We start from the raw sequence: 23,551 nt of genomic DNA, 5'->3' as shown, positions 1-23,551 counted from the left end.
TAAAAACAACACCCTGATGTACTTTTAAAAGGGTAGCATGGTGTTTTAATCTCTCTTCCTGTGGATTTTAAAGGCAAGAAGGCCACACACCAGAAAGAAAAAAAAAAGACAGAGGCCTTTAAACAAAAGTCAGCATGACTCATGGAACAAACATACAGAACAAGGGAGAGAAAGTTGCGAAGTTTAAAAAAAAATAGTTCTACAACTTTAAATTCAGCATCACAAAGGCTTACACACTATTGCTTACATCAGTAAAATAAAGTTGAAAGATGCTAAGTTCAACCCTGCCAACAGCAGGCAGATTCTAAGGGATTTAATTAAATATTAAGACCCAGATACAGTCTGATATATAAAACAAAATTCAGCAACCAAAGTTTGAACCTTAGGCTACATCTGTTTGAACTCTGTTTTTCCTTACACCTGGGGCAAACACCATTAAAAAAAAAAACAACAAAAAAAAAAAAAACCAGCAGCATCTTAAAATAATAAGAAGCAAAAGGAAATGTGTCTTTTCTGGGTCTTCAAATAGCCTCTTCATCTCCAGGACTGTTTTTAAGCTATCTCCTCATCTAGCCTCCCTCCCTCTCACTCTCCAAACTTCAGCAATCTTGCTGCAGGTTTGAAAGGCCTTCCTGATCTATTATGTAAAGGCTGGCATGTTCGAAGTTCTGCTAAGAGACTGGATTTCAAGCTTCTGAGGGTGTACAGGAAAGGAGAACCCTGGTTGAGGTAGCTTGAACATCCTGTCTAATATATTGGAACCTGGTCTGTAAAAACTGCCCAACAGGGCCTTATACATCAGAAAAGCAAAAGGAAGGTAGGGAGACCAGACTACTCCCTTATTAGGATGCATGCAAAGTGAGTTCTAGTAATTTAAGAAAGAAACAGGAAGTCCACCCACCCTACTCCAGTGGGATACGGGACAAGGGGAGAGGAGACAATACATGGAAGGCTTAAAAAAAGTGGCCTGGCTTTCTCCTAAAGTATACAGCTCAATTCATCCAAATATAAAACTTAGAAAAAAGTATGGACAAGTTACAAGTTTATTTGGCAAATAAAACTAGTTCCATTTAATGTTTATCTGCACACACACCCCCCCCCCCTTCCACATAGGTACAGTAAGTCATGTAAACCTATTCTGTATTCTCTTTTTTGAAAATGGGCCTTTTTTTACATCATACAATATAACATTAGCTTCCTTAAAATATGCAGGACTCATTATCCCTTTCATGATGTGCATTATCACTCTCCTAAGCAACACTTATTTCTGGACTGGGCACAAGACGTGCACCAAACATGCTCTGAATGCGATGTCAATTCACTTTAAGGACACGAAGCCAAAAATGCTTGCCCACATTCTAATTACCTCACTGGTTTAAAAAATACTGACACATAACAAATCATTAGGAATCAATGAGGTAATTGGATCATAAAAAATAGAGATCTGGTGTAAATAAACATATCTAGAATTATAAGGAACTAATCATTTATTTATTTATTTATTTATTTATTTTAAGTTTTTTTATACCGATTTTCCTGCATAAAATGCATATCAAACCGGTTTACAATGAAACAGAATGAGCAGGAAGTAAAATTCCTTAGTCTAATACATTTAAACATCAATAATGAAATAATTTTAAACAAAGCAAAAAGCTAAATAACATTAATAAAAGTTAAATTATTAACATAATCATCTGGAATTTTGTTCAGTGAACATTTAACCACATACCAAAGTAAAGCAATTATGCAAAGAAAAACTTAAGATTTTTGACACCTCTAACACAGCAAAAGCTCCATTATCCAGTATGCACAGGGAATTGTCCATGTCGGTAAATCTAATATTCTTGTTATCTGAGTGCCCCCTGCTTCCTGTTGCATGCAGTAGCCCAACGGGTACAGATGGGGAGGAAGTGATGCAGGAGTGCACAGAGAACAGATCAGAGCAGAGCAAAGCTACTCTGGCTCCCTAATCCAACCATCTCCCTTCCAATCTCTTGCAAGGAAAGGAGAGGAAGTGGTAATGTAAGAGTGAATCGAGCACAGAACAGCTACTGTGCTCCCGAATTTTGATTAGCATTCGGTTTAAACCTTCTCAGAAGCAATATTAATTTTTATTTTTTTTTAAAGCTTTGTTGCTAGATGTGGGCGAGTTGAGTGTCAAACAATGGGACTTTTATTCATTTTCCTTTTCTTATCCCTATCCTTTTTCCTGTAGCAAAAATGTGCCTTTTGTATAAAATAGAGGGGGAAATTTTCAAACTACCCTTAAATTTCAAAGTCCGTGCAAACATTTTACCTATGTTTTGTACCAATTTTCAAAAGGAAAGTGTACGAGGTGTTTCACTTTCAAAACCTCCATAGGCACAAAGAACCCGTGGTCATTTGCACCTGCTTTGTAGGCAAGCAAAATTTTGTTTGCAAAGCGCATGCATAGATTTGAAAGTGCATTCTACAGACGTAGTCTTCCCACTCTGATCTAACAACCTCTCAATGTGGCTAATCTTAGTACTTTGTGAAACGACACACGGACTTTTAGCCGCACTGAAAAGTCATGTTGACAAAGGACAATGGTCTGATTATCGCTTTTTACCTGCATTAGTCGCTCAGACAATTGTCTTCCCTAGGACAAGTCATCAGTTTTAGCTGTCGTAGATCATTTTTAAAGTTTTGAAGAATGAAAATAACTATACCACATCTCATAAAAGTTATCATGTGCCATCTAGAGGGAACTTTGTATACAGAGGCAGAATGCTAGGCATCCTTACTTATTAGGGGCCAATTTTCAGAGGGCTTCTCCATTTGGAAATTGTGTTTATCCAAAGAAAGGGGATCCTTTGAAATGGAAAGGGATATCATTGGGGATATAATTAGCAGTTTTACACCACATACTTTGCACCTGCAAACTAGACTCTCCACAGCACTGGCTTGCTACAGATTCTCAAAGAGAATTGGCCTCTCAATTCTGTTTTAATATAAAGCATACCACAATGAATGGCGAACTCTCCCAAAATAATTATTCAGAAACTTCCCTCTCATCTTAAAATCCGTTTGAATAACAAGTTGTTATCCAAAGGCACAAAAACGTACCAGGTGAGTGACAGGTGGGGGTCATTACTCTCACATTCTACCACTCCCCAGTCACCACCAACAAAAGGCATCCACTTCTTTTGGATGAGGGGAGAGGGCGGTAAAAATGCCACCACAAAATGTAAATGTTAGAGTTACTAAATGTGTATTAAAAGTCCACAAATCCACAGCTAGGTGGAGGAAAATATCTTTAAACTTTATTAAAATGTGTGAATCACTAAGGGGTAGATTTTTAAAAAGTACGCAAGCGCGTACTTTTGTTCCCGCACCCGGCGCAAACAAGAGTACGCCGGATTTTAATAGATACGCGCGTAACCACGCGTATCTTTTAAAATCCAGGGTCGGCGCGCGCAAGGCTGCACCAAATCGGCAGCCTGCACGTGCCGAGCCGCGCAGCCTGCCTCCATTCCCTCCGAGGCCGCTCCGAAATTGGAGCGGCCTCAGAGGGAACTTTCTTTCCTGCACCACCCACCTTCCCTTTCCCTAACTAACCCGCCCCCCGGCCCTAACTAATTCCCCCTTGCCTTTATTTCAAAAGTTACGCCTGCCCAAGGCAGGCATAACTTGCACGTGCGGGCCGGCTGCCGGCGCACCATGTTCCAGTACGGTGGCTGCGGCCACACCCCCCGAACGCCCCCGATGATGCGTCTGCCACAACACGCCCCCCAGGAAAGCCCCGGGACTTAGGCTCGGCGCGCACAGGGTGTGGAAGGTGCAGCTTTTCGGGGGTTACGCACGTATCTTATGCGCGTACCCCTTTGAAAATCTGCCCCTTAATGTAAATCTAAGTGGCATACAAAAAGAACAAGCACAAAAGTGGAGACTCACAAAACAATGACACATAAAACATAAATCTCTGTATCAAATCTTACGTTACTTTGCTCTTAAACATCACAAATATCTTAAATATCACAAAATAATCCCAGTGAGTATATCCACACAACAATAAATTTTTTTTGAGGTATTGTGTATCTATCTATATACACACACACAAAAAAATCACTTCTGTGTTGAGTGGGGATTTACCAAATGGGATTTTTCTCTCTTCAATTTTGTGGTTTGAGGGGTTTTTCACTGGGTTTTTTTTTATGTTGTAAGTAATTCTCTCCATGGATTAATATCAGGAGGGGGCGCCTCTATCCACTTTCACCACCAATTTAGCAGTTTTTGTTTACCTCTGCAGTAAGGAGAAAGCAAATACAAACCCACTCCAGGAAGGTTCTACCTAAGAAGTTATGCGTGTGCACTGCTGAATGCCCGATGCATGTAAAGAGCTAAAGTGAAACAGTGACCAGTTGATTTACCGGTACTTGCTTTCCAGCATAGTGCTGTGCACATTATTTATTTATTTATTTGTTTGTTTGTTTGTTGGGTTTTATATACCGTTATTCGGTAGAGCCATCATAACGGTTTACAAATCTGCAATTATCATCCAACATATGCAATTATCTTACAATCAAATGGAGTTAACATAGTAGTTGGGAACAGTAGGGTTTTGTGAACAATCAACATAAAAATTAAAATTAAAATAAAACATTAAAATCAACAAATCAGCCAATCAGAATGCAGCCAGTGTGATCCAACTCTAAGTCGTCCCTCCATTCCCCCCCACCCCCGCTCTCATTTAGTGAAAAATATTCCCAGTGCCCTTGCAGCACTCCTGGAGTTTTGGGAGCCTGGAAAAAGCCCCACATGCAATACCTCAGCATATGAAGAAATCGGAACCAGGTCTGTGTGATGCATTCGTTATCCATCTCTGCAGGAATCAGTCCAGCATCCTCGTCAGGAACTTTAAATGGAGGAAATGAAGGACCATAGGTGAAACGCACCAATCTAGGAAACAGAAGACAATTAGGAAGCCATCAGCAGTCAGCTAGCAACCTGCACGCTAGGAGCACCTCCAAGCTCCCGGACACATTCCTGCACTACAGCTTGGAGAATGAATAAATCAGCAGGTATAGGCCATTGTTTTATAAGTAATCAAGTTGGTGTCACAAAACCACTTAAAATAAAATAAAAATCTGCATATGCCAACTTTTGTTTTCTCATTTCTTTTCAGGGCTAAATAAGTATTCAAGCATTTGACATCTCTTTCAACATAGTCACCTTCATGCATCAAAGTAAACCATGACACTGCTGAGCTTGCCATCTGCAAGCACCATCATGAGACACCAAAGCTATAATTCTGGTATAAATAGAAAAAAAAAGCAATTACCAGGGGTGCCAGTTTTAAAATACAGAGACTTGTTTTGAATCACAGAAGAGGAATATTAGATTAAAACAATTTAATCTTGTTTATAAGATTAGCAAAGGAAGGCACAGTGCCAAGAAACAGAACACTGATAATTTAAAGACTATTTCTAATACCGCTGGTTTTATAATTTAAGGAAACATGACAAGGATTTATATTGTTATAAAAAATGTCAAAAAGGTAAAAAGTAAAACCTATCCAGAAACTTTAAAAATCAGAATTCTCTTTCCGAATTGGTAAAAGCATACAAAGGAAGAAAACTGGCCCTTAATATCTCAGGGTCAACTGTGCCTTGCATGTTCCTCTCCTCCACATAACAAGGAAACAGAGACACCAGTAAGGGTAGCAGAAGCAGGACTGCTATGAAAAACCAATAAATACAGAAGCTTAAGCTTCATTTATGCACTACTGAGTTCCTCTTCTTTCCTTTCAAGGGAAAATAGGGTCTGGTAAGGAGAGAGATACTGGATGCATTTCTGATTAGATTTCCAATTACCCCACCATTCTATCTGCAGACACTGAACAGGACATGTTTACCAGCCTTATGAAGAATACGATCCACAGTAAAAAAAATATAAGTTAGCTAACTTCAATATGATTCTCCCATAACAGCAAATCTTCTGGAAGTAGTAGTTGCTTCTATTTAGGGCAACAGTAGTAACTATTGTCCAAAGGTATTTTTGAGTTTGTGAAATTATGAAGTCTTGGGTATTGTTTCAGAACCAAGATGGCATTCATAAACTCACTATGCCTTCTGTTATTACAAAAAAAAAAAAAAAGGTTTTAGTAAGTCTACAGTGCTGGCACTTTTCATATGGCCTTCTCTTGCATGGTTTTCACCTACCTAGATGTCAGGGCACAGATCACTTTGCTCCACTGATCTACCACGGCAGGGTGATGCCTCCAATTGGCCACCATTTCCTTAGCTGTTTTCCAGTAGGGCGGTGTGGGGAAACACCGGGTGCAAGCCAGGAACCAAACCTCAAACAAGACACCAATCAGCTTATCTGCCAGGCTCTCCGCAATGCCTCCTAAACATTAACAAAAAAAAAAAAAAAAAAAAAAATATATATATATATATATATCTTTTCTTAAACAAAACTGCAAACTGAATCTACTTAACCATGCTTGTCTAAATCTATAAAGTGACAACGCTGTGCATTTTTTGGGAGAGAATTTTTTAACATAATAAATAACATGCCAAAACATGCTGTATATTCCCTCTCAGAAACACTGAATCTAATGGTAGACATGGACCTTAAGGCCCATCTAGTCTGCCCAATTTGCTCTCCAGCAACACCTGAGCCCAGCAAAGTCCATTCACACAGCAGCCAACAGGGGGGCAGACTTTTAAACAGAACCATTCTGGAGAAAAATCACAGCTCACAAATCAGGGAATAGGGTCCTACTTTCAAGTATGTTTATGCAGTCAATATTTTTTAGTATTGATTTTCTCCAATAAATTAGTGTTATGATAAATACAAATCTCAATTAACATACAGCAGACATATACAACATTAATCTGGCACTCAGCTCATGCAGGTAACATGGTTCCACTGATCCATCACTGTCAAGATCAAGATATGCAATAAAAATGGAGAGAGACCTCATGCCTAATATTTTTCAAATAGCTGAGCAGCAATCTAGTGCTGTTTGGATCATTCACTATTATATCTCATATATAAACAATAAAAGCTGTACTTATTTTATGTTTATACTGACTGAAGTTTGTTAACATCCAATAGCTATGAGGTCTTACAATCCAGAAGTAATATAGTCTGGTAGGTTCCTGTTGGTGGACTGGTCAATATACATTTTAGCTATACAGGATTTTTAGAGGGCATGTCTTACAAGTAGCACCTTACTGGCAAAAGGATGACTTCAAAGGGCAAAAGAACAATTCTATTGTGTAAGTAACTCTGGTGGAATTCTGTGCAAAAAAATGTAAAATTCTGCACACAAAAACTTAAAATTCTGCAAACTTTATATTGGTCAAAATAACACAATTTACATGACAGTCTTTAAGTAATAACTTTTTTCTGTATTAATTTAAAATGTAATTATTTAAAGATGCAGAATTTTAAATATTTTGAGAATTTCCCTAGAAATTCACTGTAAGAGTGTCCCTTCCACTCTCTCCCCCTACTCCCCTGGCCACTTTGCCCTCTCAGGCCCCAACTCCTCTACCTCACCTCCATTTCTAGGCTCAATCCCTTCCACACTATTGCCACTCCCAGAGTTTGACCCCATTCTCAGTACTGCCCCTCACATAGGCTCCCTCTGTTCCTCCCTCTTCTAGTGCACATACACAGACCCTCATACAGGGCCCTCTCTCTTTCTCTCTCACACATACATCCTCACACAGGCTACCTATGTCTCTCTCTCATGACCCTTCACACAGGCTCCCTCTCACACATACACAATCCCTTCACACAGGCTAGCACCTTCACATACACAGGATCCCTTTTTCCTACACACCAGCTCCCAATCTCTCACACACATACAGACTCCTTTACAACCTCCTCATATAGGCTCTCTCTGGCACTCACACTCAAGCACCCCCCCCACACACACACACACTCTCTCACCTCCCCTGCTCTCTCTCTCTCCGTCCCCCCTGCTCTTGCTCTCTCACACCCCTCCCCCTCCTCATACACACATACATATATCCACTCTCACCGGGACCTTCATCTTTGCCACAAGTGGAGCGGGTGCCAAGGCATGAGGGTGCCTCCTTCGCCACGAATGGTGTGCAGGGGGCCGCCTTCACCGCAAATGGCGTGCTCCATTCGCGGCATGCTGGGGTCTCCTCTGACATTTTCTGCGCAGAGTTTGGCAATTCTGTGCAGGGGGGAAATTCTGAGCAAATTCTGCGCTCCGCAGTAGCGCAGAATTCCCCCAGGACTATGTAAATCATGAACTGGTTAAGTTAGGCACAATGAGCTGTCCAAAGTCACAAAGTGGAAGTGATTTAGCCGGCATTCAAACTCTCAAATTCAAGGCTTTCTCCTGACTTTTAATGCTCTTTTAATCTTTAGATCCTGGCTTAGCACCAGCATAGGAAAACAGGTTCTTATGTGCTAATTTTCTTTCCTGTAGTACCACGGAACAGCCCAGACTTCTGGGTTATGCCTCCCTTCCAGCAGATGGAGACAGAGAAAAACTTGAAGGACACCCCTGTAAGTAGGATGCGCCACCTGCAGCCCCTTCAGTATAAAAAATATCAAAGCAGAATTAAAGTGGTAACAGGAATCCAAAAATTTAAATGGTTAAACCAAATTTAGGAGACTCAACTATGTAAAAAATGTGAAATCTTCATCCTGCTATAGTATGACAGGAAAAAAAACGATAATCTGTCGAGCGGAATCAAAAAAACTGGGCAGGTGTCTGGGCTGATCCGTGGTACTACAGGAATGAAAATTAGCAGGTAAGAACCAATTTTCCTTTCCCTGTACGTACCCGGATCAGCCCAGACTGCTGGGATGTACCCAAGCCGCTTTACATGGGGTGGGACCTAGAAAGCCCTGCTCGAAGCACACCACTGCCAAAACTCTCCGAGTCAGGAGCCCGAACATCCAAACGGTAATGCCGAGCAAAGGTATGCAAAGATTTCCAGGTTGCCACCCTACAGATCTGCTCAGGGGAAATCAACTGACTTTCCGCCCAGGACGCCGCCTGAGAACAGAGCGAATGAGCCTTAAGACCTCAGGAACTGCTCGCCCATGACATATGTATGCTGAAGCAATAGCATCCTTCAATCACGGGGCAATAGTAGCCTTGAAAGCTTGGAAGATTCAAGAGAAAAAAAAAAAACACCAAAAAAAAACAACATTCTAGCATTTAATTAGTATCCCTCTCTTATTTGTATTTAGCTGTCACTAATAATCTCTATTTAGATACTAATATTGGGCATAAAGTGCTGTGGGATCAATTAATAGCTAAGGACAAGTAAAGTTCCAGAAAGTGTCCTGCTCTACCCAGCTTGACCAAGGCAACTAATCTATATGTTAGAAAAGTAAAGAAAAGCAAAAGAAAAAATGAAACCTATCTGGTTCTCAAAGGAGGTGTCTGACAAAATAAAAGCTAAAAACAGCATTCAAGAAATATAAAGGATCCCAAAGGGAGGAGCACAAAGAAGAATATCTGGTACAACTGAGGGAGACGAAGAAAGTAATCAAGACGGCAAAAAGTCAAGCGGAAGAAAGGATTGCCAAAGAGGTAAAGAGAGGTGACAAAACATTTTTCAGCTACATCAGAGAAAGGAGAAAAGTTCAAAATGGTATAGTGAAATTGTATAGGTGAAAAGGATCAATGTGTAGAGAGAGACGAAGAAATGGCAGAAATATTAAATGAATACTTCAGTTCGATGTTCACTAAAGAGGACCCAGGAGAAGGACCGTCGCTAGTTAACAAGAAACTGGAAGGGAGTGGAGTAGATGTAACTCAGTTTACAGTGGAGAATGTGTGGGAAGAGCTGGGGAAACTGAAAGTGGACAAAGCCATGGGGCCTGATGAGGTTCATCCCAGGATACTGAGGGAGCTCAGAGATGTGCTGGCGGGTCCGCTGTGTGACCTGTTCAATAGATCCCTAGAAACGGGATTGGTGCCGAGTGATTGGAGAAGAGCGGTGGTGGTCCCGCTTCACAAGAGTGGGAGCAGAGAGGAGGCTGGTAACTACAGGCTGGTTAGCCTCACCTCAATGGTGGGAAAAGTGAATGGAGTCGCTGCTGAAAGAAAGAATAGTGAACTATCTACAGTCAGGAGAATTGAGGGACTAGAGGCAGCATGGATTCCCCAGGGAAAGATCCTGTCAGACAAACCTGATTGACTTTTTCGACTGGGTGACTAGGGAATTGGATCAAGGAAGAGCGCTCGATGTCATCTACTTGGATTTCAGCAAGGCTTTTGATATGGTCCCGCACAAGAGGCTGGTGAAGAAAATGAGAAGCTTAGGAGTGAGTGCCAAGGTGGTGGCCTGGATTGCAAACTGGTTGACAGACAGATGACAATGTGGGATGATAAATGGAATTTACTCTGAAGAGAGTGGTGTTAAGCGGCGCGCCGCAAGGATCGGTGTTGGGACCGGTCCTGTTCAATATCTATGTGAGCGACATAGCGGACGAGATACAAGGTAAGGTTTGTCTGTTTGTGGATGACACTAAGATCTGCAACAGAGTGGACACGCCGGAAGGAGTGGAGAGAATGAGACGGGATTTAAGGAAGCTGGAAGAGTAGTCTAAGATATGGCAACTGAGATTCAATGCCAAGAAGTGTAGAGTCATGCATATGGGGTGTGGAAATCCAAAAGAATTGTATTCGATGGGGGGGGATGTGAAGGGCTGATGTGCACGGAGCAGGAGAGACACCTTGGGGTGATAGCGTCTAACGATCTGAAGCCGGCGAAACAATGTGACAAGGCGATAGCTAAAGCCAGAAGAATGCTGGGCTGCATAGAGAGAGGAATATCAAGTAAGAAAAGGGAAGTGATTATCCCCTTGTACAGGTCCTTGGTGAGGCCTCACCTGGAATACTGTGTTCAGTTCTGGAGACCGTATCTCCTAAGGGACAGGATGGAGGCGGTCCAGAGAAGGGAGACCAAAAAGGTGGATGGTCTTTATCAAATGACTTATGAGGAGAGATTGAAGAATCTAAATCTGTACACCCTGGAGGAAAAGAGGAGCAGAGGTGATATGATACAGACTTTCAGATACTTGAAAGGTTTTAATGATCCAAAGATAACGACAAACCTTTTCCGTTGGAAAAAAATCAGCAGAACCAGGGGTCACGATTTAAAACTCCAGGGAGGAAGACTCAGAACCAATGTCAGGAAGTATTTCTTCACGGAGAGGGTGGTGGATGCCTGGAATGCCCTTTCGGAGGAAGTGGTGAAGACCAGAACTGTGAAGGACTTCAAAGGCACATGGGATAAACACTGTGGATCCATAACGTCTAGAGCAGGGGTGGGCAATTCCAGTCCTCGAGGGCCACAAACCTGTCGAGGTTTTAGGATATCCTAATGAATATGCATGACATAGATTTGCATACAACTGAGGCAGAGTGCATGCAAATCTCTCTCATGCATATTCATTAGGGATATCCTGAAAACCAGACTGGTTTGTGCCCTCGAGGACCGGAACTGCCCACCCCTGGTCTAGAGGAAGTGAATGAAAAGTGGGTGGCTCGCGGGAATGACGGCTACTACCTGGAGATAATACCCTTATTCAATAACCTTACACTCTGTTAATGCGACTCCAGCATTGCTCTAAGCTTCAACGGCAAGAGGAAATGTGGAAAAAAGAATTTGCATTCACAAAAAAGCAGAGAGTAGCTTGCTTGTTACGGCGGTTACTACCCCAAACCAAATAAGCCTGATACTTCACTTTCAATGCATATCCAGCATAGCTCTCTGTTTTAACGGCAGGGGGGGATGAAAAAAAGTGGATCTATATACAGACAACAACCAACAAGGATTGAATTACATAGTCTGGGTAAACAAATAAGCATGGGTGTAGCTTGCTTATTGCGGCGGTTACTACCCCTAACTAATTAAGCTACATATTTCACTTAGATGCAGTTCCAACACTGCTCTCTACATTAATGGCAGTGGTGGAAGAGAAATAGAACCAAAAGATTACTAAGGGCCAAGAGTAACAGATAAGTATGAGAAAAAAACAAAAGTGCAAAAGCTTGCTGAGCAGACTGGATGGGCCGTTTGGTCTTCTTCTGCCGTCACTTCTATGTTTCTTTATGCCCTTTCCTGGGACCGCTCCACAAGACAAAAAGGTGATCCGACAGGCGAAAATCATTAGTGACCTCCAAGTAATGGCATCAGCGCCCGCCTGACATCCAAACACTTCAATTCACGAGCATGTGGAGAATTCTGATCCAAATCCGGGAAACAAGCAACTCAACGGACTGGTTCACATGAAAAGCAGAAATAACCTTAGGCAGAAAGAATGGCACGGTTCTAAGAGAAACGCCAAAATCGGAAAACCTAAGAAAAGCTTCGCAACAAGATAGGGCCTGAATTTCCGAAATTCTCCAAGCCGAGCAGATAACTACCAAAAACACTGTTTTGAGTGTAAGGTCCTTCAGAGTGACACACCTGAGCGGTTCAAAAGGAGATTCACACAACGTCCTAAGGACCAAATTCAAACTCCAGCATGGACAAACAGCTTGATGTGGTGGATGCAAATGCTTAGCACCCCAAAGGAAACGAACCACATCCGGATGAACCGCTATGGACACACTGTCCACCTTTCCATGTAAACATCCCAATGCCGTCACTTGAACCTGGAGAGAACTGAAAGCTAGCCCTTTTGCCAAACCCTCTTGCAAGAAGACTAGAATGTGGACTATCGAGGCCCACCTAGGGGAAACATTCGACCTACTACACCAAGAGTCAAAAACCTTCCAGACTCGGACACGTAAGAGAGGTGGAAGTTTTGCGAGCCCGTAAAAGAGTGGAAATCACCTAATCCGGATACCCCTTCTTTCTCAACTGCCGCCTCTCATAAGCCAAGCCGTTAGACAAAAGCGATCCACCTGGTCATAAAATACTGGACCCTGCTGCAGGAGATTCGGAAGATGACCCAGACGGAGCGGCCCGTCCACTGCAAGGTTGAGGAGATCCGCAAACCACAGCCTTCGTGCCCATTCTGGAGCCACCAGCACGGGCTTCTATCCTTCTCAAGACCTTGCCTACCAGAGGCCAAGGAGGGAATGCGTAAAGCAGAATGTCGCGAGGCCATGGGAGGAAAAGAACATCCACATCTTCCGCTCCGTGCTCTCTTCTGCGACTGAAGAAGCACGGCGCCTTGGCATTCTCTCGAGTCGCAAGTAGATCCAAACAGGGAATCCCCCAGCGATGAGATATCAACGCGAACGCCTCGTCAGACAGCTCCCATTCTCCAGGATCCAATCTCTGATGGCTCAGAAAATCCGCCTGTACGTTGTCTACCCCGGAAATGTTGAAGCCACTATCCTGAGCAGATGAGTTTCCTGCCCAGGCCATGAGCTCGTCCGCCTCTGCCGCTACGGGGTGACTATGTGCCTCCCTGCCAGTTGATATATGCTACAGTCATCGCGTTGTCGGAGAGCACTCTCACCGACGATGAACCAGAGGCAAGAACTTCTGCAGGGCCAAGCGGACTGCCCTAGTCTCGAGACAACTGATGGACCATTGCACTTCCTGCTGCATCCATTGGCCTTGGGCTACCTGAGATTGGCAAACTGCCCCCCAGCTGGAAAGACTGGCATCCGTCATAACAATAGTCCACTGAGGGACCTCCAGATCCATCCCCCGGGACAAGTGTTCGTGGGTCAGCCACCAAGCTAGGCTGGAACTGGCCGGTTCCTGGAGGGGTAAGGGAACTTGAAAAGCTTCCAACTTGGGATCCCAACATGAGAGCAAAGCCCTTTGCAACAGCCTCATATGAGTGAAAGCCCACGGGACCAACTCCAGAGTAGACGCCATAGAACCAAGAACCTGTAAATAGTCCCACGCCCTGGGAACTGGCAGGGACAAGAGACGACGAACTTGCGACATGAGTTTATCTATCCGATCCTGCATCAGGAAGACTTTCCCAATCAGAGTATTGAATCTCGCCCCCAAAAAAACCAGGACCTGGGTGGGGGACAACTGACTATTGTCTGCATTGATGATCCAACCCATAGCGTGAAGTGTCTGCTCAACCCTAGCGACCGCCGCCTCGCATAGTTCCTTTAACTTTGCTCGAATGAGCCAGTCGTCCAAGTAGGGATGGACCAGGATCCCCTGGCGACAGAAAGCCGCCATCACGACCACCTTCACCTTGGTAAATGTGCGCAGAGCGGTCGCCAGCCCGAAGGGAAGTGCCTGAAACTGGTAATGCTTGCCGAGGACCATAAACCGGAGATACTGCTGATGGTCCTTCCAAACTGCAATGTGTAGGTACGCTTCCGTCAAAATCGAGGGATGCTAAAATCTCCCCTGCTCTGACGGAGGTGATTACGGAACGTAGCATCTCCATACGAAAACGGGGCACTCTGAGAACTGTTGACCTTCTTCAGATCTAAAATCGGACAGAAGGACCCTTCCTTCTTCGGAACCAGAAAATAAATCGAATACCTGCCGGTTCGAAGTTCGTTCAGAGGAACCGGAACTACCGCCCCCAGGGTCCAACAACCAGCGAAGCATGAGAGACACCTGGCGCCTTTTCTCCAGAGACCCGCAGGGCAACACCAAAAATAGATTGCGTAAGGGACGAGCAAAATCTAAGGAGTAGCCGTGTTCTATAATGTTTAGAACTCAATGGTCCGACATTATTTAGGCCCACTCCTCGTAAAACAGGGACAGCCGCCCCCCAAGGACCGGAACAGGGGAGTGGGCCAGCGCTATTTCATTAGGAAGACTTGACTCCCGTTGCCCCTGTGGCACCGCCATCTTGGGCGGTTCTATGGCCACGAAAGGAATGAGACCAGGTCTGCAACCTGCCGGACGACTGTCTTTGGCCAAACGGAGCCGGCTTATACTGGCATAAACGGCGCTGCCCCTGAAAACGCGACCAGGAAGGGCCGAAACCTCTGGAAGATTTTGGCCTACCCTCCAGGAGCTTGTACACTTTATTGTTCCCCAAGGACTTAATGAGCTGCTCCAAATCATCTCCAAAAAGTAATTTCCCCTGAAACGGAAAAGCACCCAGCTGCAACTTGGAGGAAACATCAGCTGACCAATTACAGAGCCATAAAAGTCTGCAGGCTGACACCACAGAAGCCATAGTATACGAAGACGTATGAAGGAGATCATACAAGGCATCCGCCCCATACACTACCGCTGCCTCCAAATGATCAGCCTGCTCCGACTCCTCCATGGAGAGCTCTCTGGCACTCAGGAGTTGCTGTAACCACCGGAGACTCGCATGCTGCATTAAACTACTGCAAACGGTTGCTTAAACCCCCAGAGCCGACACTTCGAAGATACACTTGAGAAGCACCTCCAGCTTACGATCCTGAGGGTCCTTAAGGGAAGCCGCCCCAACCACAGGAATAGTCATATGCTTGGTCACTGTGGATACGGCCGCATCAACCTTGGGAACCTTAAGGAGGTCAAAAGAGTCATCTGGCAGCAGGAACAATATTTCCATAGCTCTGCCTACGTGAAGGCTGGCTTCCGGAGTATCCCACTGCCAAAACATTAGCTGGAACAACATAGGATGAAAAGGAAAACTCCTAGCCGGGGGACGAAGACCAGACAGCACCGGATCCACCGTGCCCTAATCCTGAGGTGTCGACGTCTGACCAGCCGGTATGCCCAACTCCGCTAGGACACGTGGAATCATCGGCTCCAACTCATCTCTACGAAAGAGCCTAAGGACCCGAGGATCATCCCCTTCCACTGGGGCCACACTCTCGGAATCTTCATCCATGTCCACCTGAAGCGGATCCGCCAGCAGCACCGCCCCCTGGTTCCTGGAACCAGACCCTTCCCTGACCACCCTAATCCGGGAGACCTCAGGAGAATCCGGCCTAGGAACCTGCACAGGAGGAGAGGGGCCCATCCCCAGGCCGTCCCGGAGGGGGCTCAGGATCTCCCATGGGCATAATACTAGCTAAATAAGCATTATGTAACAGTAAAATAAAAACAGCCGAAAAAGGATGCTGGTCCTTTAAATTTTCCCGAGGGGGGATACTCAAAGGAGCATGGAAAGCAGGAAATAAATCATGGGGAGACCCGGGGCAAAAATCCTATGGAAATAACTGAGGGAGATCCCCTCCCCCAGCTGAGCTGTTTACATCAGCATCTAAAGCTCCTAAAATGGCCACTGTTCCTGAGTCTCATAAGTCAGCATCGGGGCACCCGCACCACAGGACCGATGTACCTGCCTCCCCCTGCCATCAGCTGCCCCCACTGATGATGGGCCTTCGCCCGCGGGAAGACATCGGGAGTGGGCCTTCGCCCGCGGGAAGACATCGGGAGCAGAGGCTATCTCTGGAAAGCCGAGCTGCCGGCTCCCCACAGGATTTGTAGGCCAAAGCGCGCAGCATTGCCACGCTGAACAAGGAGGGGAGGCTGCGAAAATAAACCCCAGAGCCCAGGAGGCTGAAAAAGAGCAGCACAGCTGCAAAAAAAAAAACAAAAAACAAAAAACCACACAACATGTTCCGATTTTTTTTTTTTTTTTAATTCGCATTGACCTCACCAGAGCACAACCTGCGGTTGTCTCTGGACCAGGGGGGAGGGACCGGCCCACTGGTAAATCCCCCCCATCACTCAGCGGCTGCTGCTCCTAGTACACTGGAGTGAAAGGCAAAGTATAAAGCAGGCCTACCACTGAGGAGAAATGACTGCTCCTCGGGAGGCCTAGCTTTTTTTTTTTTTTTTTTTGGAAACTTTGTTTCAGCCAAACAAATTTAAAGGAATCCTGTCACTGCAACTTTTTTTTTTTTGTTTAGAGTCAATTAGCCAGGACTGCAGGTTCTGCCACCTTCATCTGCTGGAGACAGAGAAATACTGAAGGAGCTTGCAGGTGGTGCACATCCTACCTACAGGGGTGTCCTTCAAAATTTTCTCTGTCTCCATCTTCTGGAAGGGAGGCATAACCCAGCAGTCTGGGCTGATCTGGGTACGTACAGGGAACTAGAGATTAGACCCTGCTACTATTTAGTACTGTTCATTTTCGTGAATAGTGGTCACAGAAATATGGACACTTCACGCGCCCGGGATAGGCCCTTTCCCCTCTGTAAAAGGCTACTCAGGAGAAAGAGACAGTGGGTGCTTATCTCTCTGTACAACCTAATTCTTCTCTCATGGCATCAGAGGGGTTGAGAAATTCTGTGGTCAAATAGCAATAAAGTAATGGGATGTCTCTAGAGAGTTTCATAAATTAAGGATGCTGGTGTCCCCAGTTAAATACAATCCTGTCTATGCTTTGACAATTTGCCAGCAGGCAGAACAACCTCCTTTTTCTCCCCAAATGTCCAATTCAGATTTGCAAATAAAACAAAACAAACCTGGCACAGTTGGAGCTGCCAAAAGAGTATCGTTTATCTGCAGAAGAAAGAGCAGTAGCACTTCCCAAGTCTCCCGAGCCATGATGGAAGACTCCCGAGCCAGTTTCTGCACAGACCTGAGAACTTGCATGCAGAGTCGAATCTGGTTGGGGCCTTGATCTTGCCTAGGGAACAAGATTTGAGAAACTTACACACTACTTTGCTAAAATTAGAATACTGTTGAACAAAGAGCCTGATGTACTAAAAGAATTTCCCATTTTGGGGAAAAATGCATAATACATAGGCCCGAAGTCTCTTGCTTTTGACAGGTACTTTGTTAGACTCTTAAAGGGCAATTTACACGCATAAAACATGGGCTTTTGTGCATACATGGCTTGTTATAAAATTGCCCAAGGCCTGTGAGCTTAAAATTATGTGCATAATCCAATTCTGTGTTTATGCACACAAAATAAAAAGGCATTGTGTGGGAGGCAGAGGTGGAATTTACACACATACTTTTGATTTTAAAAAGTATGCGTGTAAATTAACCTGCACAAGCTACGCCCTGTATCAAACAGGTGTAACTTTATGCAGGTGAGTTTATGCACACTCTTAGGGATAGTTTGGAAAGTGAACTTAAGTGCATAAGTTTGCTTTGAAAACCGGTATATTGTAAATTACCTTCCCTACTTTCACAAAACAAAGTAATCTTCTTGTGATAAAAATCACTTAAGGGCAAATAAAAACATGTACAACTGTGTGTGGCCAGACTGCAACTTCCAGTTTATATCTCTGAAAGAGAAAACTTATTCTGTTGCTTGATAACATTAATTATATAAGTTTTGTTAGTGTCTCTCAACTAGGTTGCAAGCTCCAATCTTATGTATATTTAGAATGTTACATACTTCTAGCAGTGCTATTAAAATGTTAAGTAGTAGTATTAATTGTGATGCGGCAGCAAAAAAATGCTTCAGGCTTCATTTTTACAGCCATCTACATGAAATACAAACTAGATAAAACTACTGGTTCAAAAATCCTAAGACAAATGAAATGAAAAACCTCTCACTTTTGTAACACATTTCTACATAAGGCGGGAGGTGTGGCTCAGTTCATGGAGCAGTGAACTCCAGAGATAAAACCCTGTTCCATGAATCTGGGTAAACCGCTTATACGTTCTCTCATTCAGTTGAGTGGGGCATTGTAAACAGTGGTAATTTAGGTATTCCGAGAATGCCTACACTTGTTTACAAGCTACAGTACAACAAAGATCATATTTTTATAAATTAACGACAGTGGATGCCATTTTCTTTGTTTAGAGCTGAAAATACAAGTGTGCTAAAGTTGAAACAATTCTCAATAGGCTTCTCCATACTACACCTGAGATTACACAGTGCTACTGATGAGATTGCATAATGCACTTTGGAGACTGTGATTAAATGTGAGTAGTGCATCCAATACACAGGCAGACAAACCCCAAAAAACTAAGGTACCCCCAAAATATCCATACACTAAGTGCCTCAATATGATCACAGTCAATCCTCCAATAACTAGGTTTTCAAACGTACTCCAGGAAAGCTGCATAACCACCCCACCACTATTCCTCCTAAAACACTGGACAGCACTCATGTAACTGCAAGTATGCTTAAAAGACAAACTTGGTGAAAATATCAATGTAAGCGAGATGCAGACTACATAAAGGATTATGGTTTTCTAGAAATCACAATTCACCTTGGTGCAAAGAGATTCTGAAGGTGCTTGAGAATGATCTGTATGTAAAGGTTTGGTTCCCTAATCACTGGCTGTGGAATGGAATCTTTAGGAGACACAAGAGCCATTATCCAGTCGGTGTACACATCCACACAGTATTTTACTGTCTCTCCATCCAATGGGAGTGTTAATCCATAACAAATCACCTCCATGGTCCATTTCACCTAAAAAGCAGAATCAAGTTAAACAGAATCCTGAAAACACATTATATAACGTTTAACAACAAACAACACCATTTCTCAACATTATTTTCCCTGGAGGGGTTTTTGTTTCTGAAAGATGTAGATGCTTTTTCAACTTAGTCCTGAGTCACACAAACATAGAAACGTGGTGGCAAAAAAAAAAAAAAAAAAAAAAGACTATATGGCCTATCTAGCCTGCCCATCCACCCAAATAATTCAGCTTTATAATTCCTACCACTCTCTCAGAGGTAACCTGTATTAGTCCCATGCCTTCTTTAACTCAGATACTGTCCTTGTCTCCACTACCTCCATGCATCTACTTCTCTCTCTGTAAAGAAATATTTCCTTAGATTACTCCAGAGTCTACCCCCTTTCACTCTTATCCTACAGCTTCATTCTAGAGCCTCCTTTCCTTTGAAAGATGCTCACATCCTGAGCATGAAACCTTGGACGTATTGAAATGTCTCTATCATATCTCCCCTATTTCATCCTTCCTCTAGGGTTTAAATGCTTAGATTTGTAAGTGTCTCTATATGCATTAAAAGGAAGACCTCTGATCATTTTAGTAACTACCCTCTGGATAGACTCCATTCTATTTATATATCTTTTGTACTCAATATTCCAAATGAGGATTAAATAAGTACCTTTTTCTGCTGGCCATTCCTCTCCCTATATACCCAAGCATCTTTCTGGTTATTCTGACATTGTTTTATTCACCTACTTGGTCACCTTAAGATCAGATACAATCACCCCCTGATCCCACTCTTCTTTTGTGCTTAGAAAAATGTCACCCCTACACCAGTGGTTCTCAACCCAGACTTTGGGGCACACCTAACCAGTCAAGTTTTCAGAATTTCTACAAAGAATATGCATAAAATAGTTCTGCATACAATGGAGGTAATGCATGTAAATCTATCTTGTGGATATCCTGAAAACCTGACTGGCTAGGTGTGCCCCGAGAACAGAGTAATGAACCCCTGGTTCTAAACTGCTATGAATTCCAGCCACTAATTACTAAAAATCATGACCATATGAAATCCTTTGTGTGTCCTAAAGAATAGTAAATAGAGATATCTTACTGGATCGATATTCACATAAACATTCCCACAATCACAACAGCTGAAAATCTCAGCAGTAAAGCCAAAGACTGAATGAGTATAGAGGCTGAAGGTTACTCTTTCTAAAACAACACTCAGACAAACTGACATTTAAGGGAAGTTTGTACGACTGCTGCCTGTACTTTAGAATAGAGGACTTCACTTTCCAATGTCACCAATCTGGCACATTTCATCCACTCACAGATTATTTTTAAAATAGCCACAAGAATGTGGACTGTTCCTAACAAAATCTTCTTGAATATAAATGCTTACTTCTTTATCAGATTTTAATATGCTCTCATTTCCTGCTGCAGACGGAGTATTTAAGGCTTGTCCAAGTGGACGCACCACGGCATTGGCCACATCTCGCCCCACACTTTCAGGGTAGCTGTGCAGGACACTTGTATGACCCTGGTCATTTTGAAGCGCAAGATGCAGTGATCTCCATTCAGAGTACATGGCATCTGTTTACCAATCCCAACAATATCTGAAAGGAAGACAGCAGTCAAATGAAAGTATCACATTCATTAAGAAGCCAAACACTGAGAAATTTATTCAAATAGTGCGCTTGTGTGCCTACAAAGGTAACATCAAACACTCATGAGTAAGATGCACAACATATACAATGTAACATTTGATGTCATATAAACAGTGCCAAATTTCACTGTAAATATCAGTAAGACTATATGCACTAAGGTATAAGTTATACATTTTTCTAATATTTTTAAAAATTTAAAAATGTTTATAATATTTGTAAAATATTAGAGAAATGTATAACTGCCAGATAAAGAGTTTGAACTAAGGGTGTATGATTATACCTGAGTGCAGGTAAGCTGACTGGTATTTACAGCAAAACTTGGCATTACTTATAGGACACAAAATGATACCTTATATATGTTGTGCACCTTGCTCATTTTGGGTATTTGACATTCAGTAAGAATACAACTAGTAGGTGAGAAGACATTAAAACTGAGTTTTAGTTGTTTTAAATATATATTTCCTGTGCAAGTCTACCATCTGCTGTTCTGTCCTTCAACCCATATAGATGTAAAACTCTTTGAGGAAGGAAACTCCTTTTACCCCGCATGAACTATCAGCTGTGCCCTGTACCACTGAATACCTATGTGCACCTGCTGCAGCGCAAACACAAGGGCAGCGACGTACATAAATAAAAAAATATATATGTGGATTAACTACTGGAAGTTAGTTTAATGATTGCTCACCTAAGGAAGAAAGGATTGTATACGATGATCTCTGAACTCACAACTATACCTGGGCGTATATATAAACCCAGATCGCAACAACGCAGTACTGAACGCAGCGATCGCTTGACAAACTGGAACGGGAGGGCGTCGGAGGAGTCCGAGCTATAGCAGGAAGAGCTCACTCACAGTAGCAGGCCCAAGTACCGAATCACCTCCGTCAACAGCTCCACCCGCTCGTCGGCAGGCTGTCCACCGAGAGAAGCGAGCTGAAGGAACTATATTCGCTGCAGTCCCGGCTCCGGCCAACAAGATACTCGCCACCGAAAGAGGCAGAGCCGTTAGTGTGGCCCCCCTCCGAGCGGGCAGCACAGCTGCTCCCGCCCCACGGCCGGATGCCCCTCAGAAAGATGGTGGCCGCGCGACTTCTGTGGGCCCCAAACATAACACATCCGGTCCAGAACGTGAACCTGATGCACTTCCCTAAACAAAGATGGCGCCTGGAGAATGCGCCGCCAGAACATTGACGGACTCAGCATATTAGTCGAGCTCTGATGTGCAAAGCTAGTATTCTATGGCACATTTATGTAGATTTGCATATTAAGTTATGCAATTTGTTTTTTACTTTCTAAAATAGTTGATTTCTAATTTTTTTTATGCGTCTGGGTAATATCGGTCAGGCGCGGCTCAAGGCAATCTGCTGCCTAAGGCGAGGGATGAGATAGCGCCCCCATCTTCTCCCCCCCCCCTCCCCCCAAGACACAGCACCCTTTCAGTTATTTCAAATGCTATGAAAAGAGGAAAGCAGGAGTCAGAGTTCCCAGAGGAGTGGCAGATAGTGAATTGATAATATTTCTAGGAAGTTGGCAACCCTGCCACATTCCCAGGAACCTTAAAACCTACCTATCACCTTTTCCCCTCAGCATTCTCCCCTGCAGAAGTGGGAGATGGGTGAATGGTGGAGGTCTATGTGTGGCAAACTATCTGCAAGGGCATTTGGCACCATAGGTGAACTTTACAGCCTTGTGTCCTCACCCCCGCCCTCACTACAGCACATTAAAAATTCTGCATTTAAAATAAACAATTTTACAAGAAAGAGGATATTGAAAGTATAGTCTTTTGAGATAAAAATCACAACCCTGCAATAAACACACTTGAAGTGCATATGGTATTAGGCCTATTGTAATGCAGATGTGGGCTTTGCCCGCAGAAAGCCCAGAGTAAACTGAATTACAATTACATTACAGTAAACCTTCCATACTAAAAAGAGAACTTTCCCTGTACGTACCCGGATCAGTCCAGACTCCTGGGTTTCCCCCCCCCCCCCCCCCCTCCAGCTGATGGAAAAAGAGAACTAACTGCCAATACTCAAACAGTAAAAATTCTAAATAGAAAAAGCAACGATGCAAATATTACACCTGGCCCTAAATAGCAATACACCTCCTTATAGGAAAACAGAACAAGCCAGGCTGCTATAAATCCCTACACAGAAGCTACATGCCAGCAGAGTGCCTCTTCTCAGTCACACATGCAGAACACAGACAAATCCTCACCAAATACAGAATAAAGAGACCATAAAGTATAAACAGAAACATGTAAACAAAAAACTGAACTGGAAACCACAACAAGTCAAACACTATGCAGTACAAAAATGGAAAAATAGAAATTCTATTCCTCAAAATAATAAAATTAAAGAATATAAATTATCATAATAGTAAAAACATACTAATAAAAAGAATAAATATTTCAAAAACAACTGATGAATAGAATAACAGCTATTAAAAACTCATAAAAATTATACAAAATTTCTGAAACATCAATAAAATATTTTAAAATAGCAAATACATCAAATAACACCCAATAATTAAAACTAAGAAAGATTTTAAAAATCCCCACTTTCCATACCTGGGAACTTTTGATTTCCGGTCATCCTGAAATTGGTTTGGTTTTAAATGTGAGCATTTTACAATTTAATTTTACATATGTATTAGTATT

The 23,551-nt window shown here is 43.1% G+C and overlaps 1 protein-coding gene across 6 annotated transcripts in view; it reads right to left on the bottom strand.

The window, feature by feature from the left end:
- Window positions 1–21,998, bottom strand: part of RALGAPB (Ral GTPase activating protein non-catalytic beta subunit) — a 392,859-nt gene extending 370,861 nt beyond the window's left edge. For 3 of the 6 annotated variants that reach the window (XM_029614595.1, XM_029614597.1, XM_029614598.1), the window contains exons 1-6: window positions 21,578–21,997; window positions 20,628–20,841; window positions 19,037–19,239; window positions 17,330–17,493; window positions 6,183–6,369; window positions 4,789–4,920 (exon numbers count right to left, since the gene is read on the bottom strand). In XM_029614595.1, coding sequence (XP_029470455.1) covers window positions 4,789–4,920; window positions 6,183–6,369; window positions 17,330–17,493; window positions 19,037–19,239; window positions 20,628–20,813 — 872 coding nt within the window. In that variant the 5' untranslated portion in view covers window positions 20,814–20,841; window positions 21,578–21,997. Of the gene's footprint in view, window positions 1–4,788; window positions 4,921–6,182; window positions 6,370–17,329; window positions 17,494–19,036; window positions 19,240–20,627; window positions 20,842–21,577 lie in introns of all 6 variants that reach the window. The other 3 variants (XM_029614592.1, XM_029614596.1, XM_029614594.1) reach the window with 2 other exon arrangements.
- Window positions 21,999–23,551: the final 1,553 nt, after the last annotated feature.

This window comes from Rhinatrema bivittatum, chromosome 8 (assembly GCF_901001135.1).
Source record: "Rhinatrema bivittatum chromosome 8, aRhiBiv1.1, whole genome shotgun sequence".
NCBI lineage: Eukaryota > Metazoa > Chordata > Amphibia > Gymnophiona > Rhinatrematidae > Rhinatrema > Rhinatrema bivittatum.
The sequence above is the reverse complement of the archived record's forward strand: the minus strand, read 5'-3'. Positions and strand labels throughout refer to the sequence as shown.